A 12,012-nucleotide genomic window follows, 5' to 3' on the forward strand; every position below is an offset into this window, starting at 1 on the left:
GGGTTTCCCACTTTCTAGAACTATGAAAAAAAATTTTGGTTGTTTAAACTTTTCAGTTTATAGTATACTGTTATGGCAGCAAAGCAGACTAACACATAGTAAAATGGAATTTTACTGGAGAAGATATATACTCTATTTCTTATTATGAAAATTCCCTTCCCTATACATGAGCTGAGGTGATGCATGGAAGATACATAAAAATTACAAAATCTTCAAGTCCAATCTCAGCATTTATGTGAACTTAAACTTCATAAACTAGATTGTTTTCTCAAAAACTATTATAGCATATTCCTTTCCATGCTATTATAAAGATTAAGAAGACTTATATGTTTTGATATTTGCCTATTCATTATATCATTCATTTATCCTTTATTTTGGATGAGAAAATGTACACACTAGTATTTATTCTTCAATATATAGATTAGCTCCCTGGGCCTAAATCTTTGGTTCCTCAATGAAATAAAAATTAAAGTGCTGACACAAATGTTCTAGATGGAAAATACATAATCACAGGAAATATAGTGCAGGTACCTGAATATAACCACACATGCACACACTTACATAAATTCATACCTACCCACATAGAATCTTACCTCTTTGCTTTCTTCAAGATCTGATTCACTACTAAAGTCCTCTGTGTTTAAATTTTCAAAGTCAGACTCTCCTACAGCAATTGGTACAGTCACAGTAAGACTGGGATTATTTATGAATGACATGTAATCACTTTCATCAATAATATATTTTTCAACACTGCTGCCAGTTCCTATGCCACTTGTAGTTCCATTTACATCTTTAATATAGTTGAGATCTTTCCCAATTTCTGTCATATGATTAGACATACAGTTTTCTTTTCTGTTGTTTAGATCATCAAGTGGTTTAATTTCATCTAAAATTTTTTGTTTCCTAACAAAAGACTGTTGAATAAATTCATATATTTTTCTTTTTATGTAAGCAATTCCCTTGTGCATCCTGTCAACAGCAATTTGAAGATTGTTCATTTCGTTGTCATCATCAGTGGCTGCAAGGTTGTCTGCACTAAATGAGCTCAGAAGCAAGGCCAGAAACAGGTTTAGGACCTAAAAACAATGGAGACATGGTTATAATTTCAGTCCAATATAGGAAGAGCATTTATTATGGCTTATTCCTCTATGTGTGGAGGAAACTATGCTCTAAAGCTAGATGGGAAGAAAAACACCATAGGATAGTTATTTGAAGCTGGGGGGGAGGGGTGTAGCTCAGTGTTAGAGTTCAGGCTTTCCATCATGATATCCTGGGTTCAATCTCCAAGGAGAAAAAATAGCTGGGTTCTCTGAATTTGATCTGGTTCAGTAAATATTTAACTATGCATCCTTAGGCACATATGTGCTTTAAATTGCTCTTCGGTTTTACCACGTGTAAAATCAAGAAGTTGAATGAACCGACCAGAGATAGCATTAAATTTAAAATTGTATGAGTGCAAGAAAACAGATTTACATATCTACTATAGAATTCTAAACTTAAAAATCTTACTGTTTGTAATTATGCATTTAAATGGATTTTTAGTTTCTTTTTGGTAAACAGAGATATTAAGTTGAATGTTAGTTGAGAAAACACCATTATGACTCATATTTAAGACTAAGAGTTTAAGGGCCTAAGATGAGTATTGACACTTGTTTTCTTAACCTATTGAATTTGTCATACCCCCCACTGACTAACAAGAACTGTTTATGAATAATTCCTAATAAGATTGGTATATTAATGTATATTTAAGAAAAGGAATTATTCAATCAGTGTAATTTCAAAGTAAAGGATGGTATCATTAGCTATCCTTTATTTTGACTTAGAGTTGCTAAAAATTGGTCAACCCAATTTGGTTAATGTATCTGCCAAAATGACACAGAGTGAATGAATGCTTTATGCCACAAGTGGGCAAGAAAGTACAGGAATCATTACCAATGCTTGAGTGGACCACTCTTTATTCCTATGCTGACAGGTAATTTGGGCTCTCTCATATATATATACATAAACTTTCTCTTTTTTAATTTTTGGAAGGTATATATTTTCCTGAGGTGGAATTAGGAAAAGTTTTGCATGTGAATCTTGTATCTGATTGTCATCCATTGCTACATGTATATATAATATGTATGATAAATTTCTGCCTTCCTTGGTTCTGAATTTGAAAAAAAATCTTCTCAGCACATCATATTAGGTCTGTTTTTAATATGACACTCTATTGCAATTCACAAAATAAATTTGATTAAATGATTTACATGATGGTATTAAGTCTAAAAACTGTAAGTTATATTAATGTGTATATCATTTAGAATATATTTACATACTCCAACTGCTGTGTTTTCAAAGTGAGAAAACTAATAATCATACCAGGTTTTTGCACAAAATGATCACCATTCTTTTACACTCTTAATGTATTTTTGAAATGCTTAAGTGGGTACATACCACTAGGTTTCCGATCACCATGACCATCATGAAGACGGTAAGGCACATGGCTTGGCCAGCGACCTCCATGCAGTCCCACATGGTCTCTATCCACTCTCCGCACAGCACGCGGAACACGATCAGGAAGGAGTGGAAGAAGTCATTCATGTGCCACCGTGGGAGCTTACAGTCACTGGCGATTTTGCAGACACAGTCCTTGTAGCTTTTGCCAAAGAGCTGCATGCCAACCACGGCGAAGATGAAGACGATGATGGCCAACACCAAGGTGAGGTTTCCCAGAGCCCCCACTGAATTGCCAATGATTTTTATTAGCATGTTTAATGTTGGCCAAGATTTTGCCAACTTGAAAACTCGGAGCTGGAAAATGAAAAAAAGAATATATGTGTAATATATCTAAATATATATACCTATATATACACATACATACATTATTGTGATCTTTACAAGCATTAATGATATAGAGGTTTATCAAGAAATCATTAAAATTGAATCTTTTAGGAATAAAGTGTAGCTGAGTGGTAGAGCACTTGTCTAGCCTGCATGAAGTCCTGGATTCAATTCACAGCCCCCTACCCCCAAAATGGAAATTCGTGCAATATCTGCCCTGTCTTAATTATCTCAGGCTCATGGCTAATATTTGTATCCAGTAGTTAGAATCCAGTTTTGCGATGTTTTAAACATGTAGATCAATTTCCTGAAACTCAATATTTAATGATTACTTAGATACTACTTTTCTTAATTTGTAAGACAAATTAAATGAGACATAATAAGCCTGACAATATAATATTAACATCTGAATGGTAATGCTCTCTGCTGAAAGATCAATTTCTCAATAGCATGCTAAGTAACATCACATTGAGTCCTGATAAAAGTTGAGAAAAATGCTTATTAATCATTATTGCATTATTAATTATTCTGGGCATTGATATGGCTAGATATACCTGCATTGAAAAACTGAAATATTTTCTATAATTCTTTCCTTGATTTGCAAGAGGATATGTATGAATTCATGGGCATGTTTAGTAATCCTAAAAACTTTCTTTTTTTGATTTTTAGAGGATGCATATTTTCCAGAGGCAGAATTAGGAAGTTTTTGCATGAACATCTTATATCTAATTATCTTCTTCTACTATAAAGGGCTATTTATATATTAAATTATTATTAAAAAGTAGAGCATTTTCATCAAAATATTTCTTAGATCTGTAAATAATAAACAGTAATCTCTAGAAACAACAATTAGTCAAAATGGCAACCAAATAATAGATTAACATTTACATGACTGTTTTTTAGAATAAAGGCTTTTAGTGGGAAAGCATTTTTTTCCCATTTAGGAACACTCTTTGGCAATGTAAAGTTACATAAAAACTTATGATAATGGTTGTGTAGTAAAATCGATGATAGTACTATGCAAGAGCACCAACTTTTGTGTTGTTGCTCTTTTGTTTTGTTTTTTACCAATCGAAATGAACGGAGAACTGATAATCCTTCCACATTGGCAAGGCCAAGTTCTACCAGGCTAAGTGTCACGATGAAACCATCAAAGATATTCCAGCCTTCTTGGAAATAATAATAAGGATCCATGGCAATGATTTTCAGAAACATTTCTGCTGTAAAGATCCCAGTGAAAACCTATGAAAAAAAATAATTACTCTAATTCCATTAGATAAGATAGAACATGATATAATATTTGCTTTTATAACAATATTTGTTATTTTTCTAATAATTATTCTAGTACTAACTTACATTTGTAGAGTTACTTATACTTAATAAAAGAATCTCATATACCGAATTAATTTTATCCTCACAGAAGCTCCAATAACTTGGCAATGTAAATATTACAACTATTTCTTTACAGATGAGGAAATCAATGTCGCAAGATGAAAGAAAGGATTGCTCAATATCATACAACTAGAAAATGGCAAAACTTGGATTTCAGTGCAAATATTCTATTTTTGACAGTGTTTTTTCCATTACAATGTTGTCTTTCCCTCCAGATTTCATATAACCCAGACACTGACAAGAATTTATCCATGGGCGTTTCCTTATCTTTACCCATTTCCTCATATCAGGTAGTTACTATACACATCTATTGCTACAATATGTAAGTTACTATAATTATTAATTATATAAATGAAAAAATAGACATTCCACAGCATAAATAGTAGAGTATTAAAAATATAAATAATACATTGCAGGATGTTATGAATGACTTTTTATTTTTTATCAGCAAAAAAATCTGATAATTCATACCAAATACTATAGGAAATGCATAAAATATTTTAGATAGGTCTTTCTTTCAGCAAATAAATGCTAATATTCTCAAGTTGAGTTAACTGACAAACATTTAAATAATTTATATTTTGAAGCACAAAAAGAATTGTGTCAATCTTCACTAAAAATGGCCTTGCTAATTATATTGTATACAAAATGTTCATTGAATTTGCAAAATTTCATGGTTTTGATACTGATTAGATATGAAAAAACAACAGCACATAAACTACATAGATCCTGGAAGCAGAAAAGTTGAAGAGATTTTTGAGTTGCTGATTATTTCTTGCATGATATTGTCTAAGGAAGGTAAAAAGATCCACAACTTCATATTGGTTTTTGATAGGTAAGGAAACTGATTCTATCCTTTAAAAGGAGAGCTGTGGAGGGGGTGAATTCAAGTATGATATATTTGATACATTGTAAGAACCTTTCTGAATACCACAATGTATCCCCACCCAGCACAATAAAGGAGAAAAAAAGAGAGAAACAATTCCAGCCTAGAGGAATCTAAGTAAATGTGATAATTAAATATAATGTGATGTACTAGATAGAATATTGGAACAGGAAAAAAGGACATTGGGAGGAAATTAATGAAAGCTCAATAAAATATGCAGTTGGTTAACTCCATATAAAATTTATTTTAAAAAGTGTTCTTAAGCTATGAACTGCTTTCACATCTTGAAAAAGTTGTAAATATCATCACTGACTTTTTAAGGAGTACCATGTATGCCTATCATCTCAGCCTATACCTACTGTTCTCTTTCTCAACTTTTACATGAACATCAAAGGCCATTATTTTTGTCAAAAAGTGGGGTGTAGCCAGTTGAATATAATTCCCAAGGGTAGGGCAGGAAGTAGGAAGGGTGATTGAAACAGTGCCATAAGCTATTAAATGTAAACAGTTTCTCAAACAGAAAATTTGAAGATTAAATACATTTACCTTCCAATATGCTTACCAAGTTTCCTACTGCAAGCACATTATTGAAATGTACTGTCATTGGATAGTGCTCCATGGCCATGAAAAGAGTATTCAAAACAATACAGATGGTGATGGCCAGGTCAACAAATGGGTCCATCACGACCAGGTTGACAATATGTTTCACTTTTAACCAATATGGAGAACAGTCCCAGATTAAAAATATGTTGGAAAATTTATACCAACAGGGTGGGCATTTCTGCCTGGATTCTTCAAGTTCTAGATTTCAAAAAATAAGAACAATATGAAATGATTTACTTTATACACTCAAATATTTAGACCCACCAGATTTATTTTCATCAGTAGATGCATTACCACTTGGTACAAAGTCAATCCCCCTTTTACTGTTAAAAAAATACATAATTTACTCTAGACTCCCAAAAGTATTTCATCAGATAAACACATAGAAGTAGCAAAGAAATGGGCTTTTTTCCAATTGTGCATTGACATTGTGGCTCAAGTTAAGTGTCTAGCTTTTTAAATGAAGTCACAATAACAGCATTAATGACTGGCTACACTGTCAACCTTGGGTTGTAAGGAATGGGGTAGGGATTAATGTGATCCAAGAATCATCTTTTTAATTTGTTTTTATTTTGTGAAGATGATTTACTCCTCCCCATCAATCCTGAGAGTATTTAAGATGAGGCTGGGAGAGAGAGTGCTATGAAAGTCTGAAACTAAGTAGAGCAGAGGGTCACTATGACTAATGGGATCAGAAACCCCTGACAAAAATGCTTTGTTCTGTATTTTCAAAGCATTGCCTCACACAATTAAGAAATTAGTCTTTTGAGTCCAGTGCCATTGAGTTAATTTTTTAAAGCTTGTAGAATATATAAGCACCTGTAATAATAAGATCTGCTGTTTTCTCATTAGAGAAACAATATATTTCCAACGTACAGAGATAATTATTTCAAATGAGACAACATAAATTTTATGAAATGACTGAAATAGAAATGGAACTTGTTACACACCTTCCACTGTATTTGTTAGGATGCTGGCTATACTCATTGCTCTTTGCCTTTGGGAAGGATCTTCTAGAAAGTCCATGGAAACATGGAAAGAACTTGACCTTCTCTTTCTCATTTCAGTTTCAGTAGTTGTTCCCTGTAAAGAAAATGCTAGTGCATTAAATGATTATCTTGAACACTACAACAAGTAAACAACCAAATGATGTCACAATCATGGAATACATGCATCATGCACTTCATATTTAACTCATGATGGCAGGTATTGCTGACTTATTGTGTTATTAACCTGGAGTGTCCAAACTGTTAACCATTCAGTAGCACAGCTAAAATTGAATTTTTAACCTTCCGATTTCATAATTCATAAAATGGATGTAATTGTGATATAGTTGACAGTTATCTTTATTTCTGAACTAATAATAAAGGCCCCAAAACTTATAAGTCCTATAAATGATCAACACATTAGATTTTTGAGAAGGTAACTCTATACTTTTAAGGAAATACTCATGATTACAACACATTTAGCTGTCATCATATTTTTTGGACATAGGACGTGGATGGTCATTGACAATACAAACTGTATGTTAAAGAACACACACAAAAGCTGCATGGACAACAGTTTCATCCAGGGTACCAAAGCAATAAGTCGTCTAATTCTGACTTAGTCATGCCTCATCATGCTGATATATTTCCAAATGAATGAACAGTTTAGAAAGAGGTAGAATTTCTTAAAAAATTCCTCATCTGGGTCTACATTCACAGACACATAACACACCTTTGTACACAATTATTTTATCTGTATTTATAGTTTACTTATGTCTCTTTGCTTAGATTAATTTTTGAAAAGACCTATATCAGCATTTTTTAGTAAGACAAATATGAGTGCTAGAAATTTTAAGGTAATAATGAAGCTATCTATGCACAGTGTTTTTGAAAATCTGAACCAAAGCACAGACATATTGAAGAATTGATGGCAAGATTTATTATACACCCTTTACACTTAGACAGAAGGACCATTTATTTACTTTTATACCAGGGCCTCAGGGGATGTCCTGATATCTACATTCAGTGTGGGTATATAGCAAATCCTCCAAATGGAGGCAGTAATTATTGGGTCTAATTAATCCTTAGCACATTCCATAAGTAAGTGCATTCAGGTTTGTGCAAGAGAGTGCTGAGGGTTTAAGGTTTAGTTGGTTAGTCTATTAAAGGTATTACAAGATGCAGGTGCATTCACAGCTTGACCAACCAGGAATCATTCTCAAGAGTTCCATTCTGTAGAAACACTGGCTGGTGTAGCAATCATGGGCCAGCCATGCCTGAACTATTTAAAACTTCCTTACATTGTCATCAGTAGCTGGCTTATCTATTATCACCTCTGGCAGAAGCTGTCCAACAGGCGATGTAGGAACTGAAGGTCCACCAACCAAGGAAACCACACCATTGCAATCCACAGTGCTGTGCATCTTCCCATTCGCTGGAAACACTGCCAGCATCCGCGATGACCTGCTGGTCTGACTTAGGTTGCTGTTGCGTCGCTCTCCATGGCGTCGGGGAACAAACAAGGAATCTCTCCGGCTCTCGTTATCCTCAAAAGTACTGTGCTCATCATCAGCAAAATCATTCTCAGATCCCACGTCCTTTGCTCGCCCCCTAAAGCTGAAAAGGCTTGTCCTGCTATTTCGCCTTGGAGAAAATAGGGAGCCGCGGATGCTCAACAAAGACTAAAAGTTTGAAACAAATGAATGAAAAGTAAAGTCATATTAAAATAGCCCTTGGAAATGTGCTTTCATTTTGCAAGATTAAGTTGAAGGAAATTTCAGTGTTCATTGTAACACATTCCTATTGATTAATATTTTAGATTTATGGGCATTTAGATTAAATCAAATTAGTGTTTTAAAATCAAGTTTCCAGCCATTCGTATTCAAGAATTAAGAGTGCGACCTAAAAGCAATGGAAAGAAAATCACTGAACCATACTGCTCTAGTTCAAGTTCAAATAGGAACATCCTTAAGTATCTTGCTGTGAACACTGTCAGTGTTCCATGAACACTGATTGCAAGACTTTCAGACTGCATTTATTTTCATTGCTCTTTGCTTTCAAGGAATTCTAGCACTTATCATCAATTATTTTAATCCACCTTTCTAAAATCACTCTAACTTTCTGCTCCATTTATAAGACATGGTGTCTTTTGGAACTTGAAGTTCAAAATTCTGAAATGAAGAAGAATGATATGCTGGTTTTTATTTTGTTTTTTGTTTTTTGGTGGCACTGTTTTGAATTCTGGACTTTTGTACTTGCTGGGCAGGTGGTTTATCACTTGAGCCACACCCCCAAGCCCTGTTTTACTATAGTAATTTTTTTGAAAGGAGTCAAAGTTTTAAGTCCAGGCCAGTCTGGACCTTGGTCCTCCTATTTACACTTCCCCTATAGATGGGAATGACAAAATGACATTACTGGTCAGTTAGCCCCAGATCCAATTTATTTATTTTTTTGTCATTGTTGCTAAAGCAACTATCTTTCTTGCTGAGCAGTAGAAAGATTAAATTTCATTAGTCACAGACATTACCAGAAAGCAGTATCAGAATGAAAATCCAGGTCTCCTGACTTTCAAACCAGTGTTATTTGAACTACATTAAGCTGCAGACTTAGATATATCAGGAGTAAAATTTTCACAAAATTACATGGAGAAAGGATCAGTTCGAATTATTAAATACAGTAGTCAATTTAGTTGATGAAAATTTCTAAGTCCATTTTAGTTCTTCTGAGTTCTAGTTTCCATCCATCCATCCACCCATCCGTCCGTCCATCCATCCGTGCAATGCTCACCTGGTGTGGGGAAGAGTACCTCTTTTCATATGTCAGCCGGTTTCCTTCCATGGAGAAGCGGAACCCTTTCCTCCTGATGCTGTCTTCAGATTCGGATTTATGGAATTCATCCTCATCTTTTTCTTCCCCACCAGACTGCTCTTTCTGTTTTCTCTTCTTCCTCCGATTTCGTCGTTCTTTAGCACTCTTGGAACTCAACTTGGAGGCTTCAGAAGAGCTGTCTGAGAGCCTGCCGGCTGCACTGGGCTCTCCAGAGTGTTCTGAGGCTGTTGCAGCTGCTGCCTGCTATGTTGAGGAAAAATAGTTTAAGCACAACACTAGAGAAATTACTAGTTTTCTTTAAATTGCTTGATCTGAGACCCTCTCTCCAGTTATTGAAACTGAGTTATTCAGCCCTCACAATATTGTCAGTCAGAGTTATGGATGCTTATAAAATCTCTTCCTTGTTCTTCCATGACACTATGCAGACAAAAGAAGGAGGGAAGACCAATAGATTTCTGCTAAGCAAGACAAGAGATTTAATTGTCCAAAAACTGTCCTCACCATCTTCAACTTAGCCCTAGTTTTTACAGGACAGTTGGTATGGGATAAAAACAATGCTTTTTAAATCACAGCTTGTACTAGAACTAAGTTGGAACTTTTTGATTTTTATCATTATTCCCTCACTACCCTCAATACAGGGCTCTTGTATATGTAGTAATATACCTGAAGGAACTTTCTTTTCTAGTAAAGACAGTGACTTTGTATGTTATGTTAAAAGAATGAGGAGAGGTAGGAGTGATAGGACTGACCTCTTAGATTTTCTGATCTCCATAAGCTTGGTGGTGCTCAATACCACTGAATACCACTGAATCAGAGAAGGTTATATTATTTGATCACTTCCTTATGAAGACAATTAAGTAATCAAATTAAAAGACAATATTTTTTGTTAAAAGACTATTTTTATGAAATAGATGAACATATTTTTATATAATAACCAATAAATTTTTTTCTAAGAAAAGATATGCTAATGATTTTCTCCTAATGCCAATAATACTAATTCAGTAAAAGTTTTTCAACTAAAAAAACCCAAAAACGTCACATTTTTGCTTTTGTTATGAAAATCTTAAGATGGTTAAAATAACATGAGAAGGTTTTTTTGTGATTGCAAATAATATTGACAATAATTAAATATATGATCAAAATAAAGAAATCCTTATTATTTCCCCATTTTACCAGTTTCCCCAGGTACCGTCAAACAATCATGTCTCTCACTTTCTCTCCAGTATTTTTGTAACAATTGAAACAATAAAAAAGGTTAGTACTGAAAGGGAAAAAAAGGTTCATATTGTGAGACAAAAGGTGTATCTTATTTGATTTGGTAATTTACCTGAGCTGCCTCTTGCTGCTTTTTAAGCTGTTCAAGCATCTGCTGAAATTCCGCCTCTTTCTGTTCTGCCTCTTCCAAGGTGGCCTGATTCTGCTCTTCATAGGCCATGGCCACCACAGCCAAGATCAAATTTATTAGGTAGAATGAGCCCAAGAAAATGACCAGCACGAAAAAGATCATGTATGTTTTCCCAGCAGCTCGTAATGTCTGAGAACAAGAATATCAGAATAATTTCCAGTATCATTTCTGTAATGGGTGGTTTCACCTGTCAAATTACTTGTGTGTCTTACAGAACTCTGATACAAATAATAATTGTGTTGGTCACTGACCCTTCTACCTCTTTCACTTTCTGTTTCTTTAAACTCTACCTCTTTATTCTCCTTTACCTTACCCATTCATATTCTGATCTCTAACAGGGGATTCTTGATTCAGCAAGAGTAAAACATGATGGAGATTTCCATCAAAAAGCTGAGTCTTGGGCTGGCAGAATGGCTACAGCGCCTGCCTAGCAAACATGAGGCCTGAGTTCAAACCCCAGCACTGGCAAAACAATAACAAAACCTCTTCCATGAAAGTCAAAGAAGAGATTAAAGCTATTTCTATGACTGCTTAGTTTTCATCAATCCCCATCTAAAGGATAATCTTTGATAGGATAGGGCTGAGGGCAGTTGTGCTTTCTGTTTGGGAGACTCTGTGTCTCAGAAGGGTAAGAAATAGGATTTGAAGGCAAGGAGAAATGGGAAAAATACTATCCTTGGATTAGTCTGCTTAAATATGTACTGTAATCAATAGGAGAGAGGAACTCAAATATCAGAATTTTAAGTTCTGCTATGTTTAGTGTTTCATGACTCAGCTTGTGTATTATTGCGTACTTCTACTTCAATGCAGTATGTATCTCGTCAGATTCTCACCAGTTGGTAAAGATTTTCCCAGAAGTCCTGAGTCATCAGTCGAAACAGGGACAAAAACGCCCAGCTGAAGGTATCAAAGCTTGTATAGCCATAATTAGGGTTTCTACCAGCTTTTACACACATGTATCCTTCTGGACATTGACTGTAAATAGGGGAAAAGAAAGTATAACAGGACATTCTGATGTCAGTTTTTTCTGGTAGAAAACTACACTGATGATTTAGCCTGAAAGATTTGCTATTTCAAAGGATACAAGT

The 12,012-nt window shown here is 34.5% G+C and overlaps 1 protein-coding gene across 4 annotated transcripts in view; it reads right to left on the reverse strand.

Moving 5' to 3' along the window:
- Positions 1-12,012, reverse strand: part of LOC109681943 (sodium channel protein type 1 subunit alpha) — a 138,166-nt gene that overhangs the window by 59,983 nt on the left and 66,171 nt on the right. The window contains exons 10-18 of one of the 4 annotated variants that reach the window (XM_074071011.1): positions 11,758-11,899; positions 10,847-11,053; positions 9,478-9,759; positions 8,025-8,372; positions 6,655-6,787; positions 5,664-5,902; positions 3,892-4,065; positions 2,437-2,793; positions 594-1,076 (exon numbers count right to left, since the gene is read on the reverse strand). In XM_074071011.1, the coding sequence (XP_073927112.1) occupies positions 594-1,076; positions 2,437-2,793; positions 3,892-4,065; positions 5,664-5,902; positions 6,655-6,787; positions 8,025-8,372; positions 9,478-9,759; positions 10,847-11,053; positions 11,758-11,899 (2,365 nt within the window). Of the gene's footprint in view, positions 1-593; positions 1,077-2,436; positions 2,794-3,891; positions 4,066-5,663; positions 5,903-6,654; positions 6,788-7,991; positions 8,373-9,477; positions 9,763-10,846; positions 11,054-11,757; positions 11,900-12,012 lie in introns of all 4 variants that reach the window. The other 3 variants (XM_074071009.1, XM_074071010.1, XM_074071008.1) reach the window with 3 other exon arrangements.

The sequence above is a fragment of the Castor canadensis genome, chromosome 4 (assembly GCF_047511655.1).
Source record: "Castor canadensis chromosome 4, mCasCan1.hap1v2, whole genome shotgun sequence".
Classification (NCBI taxonomy): Eukaryota; Metazoa; Chordata; class Mammalia; order Rodentia; family Castoridae; genus Castor; species Castor canadensis.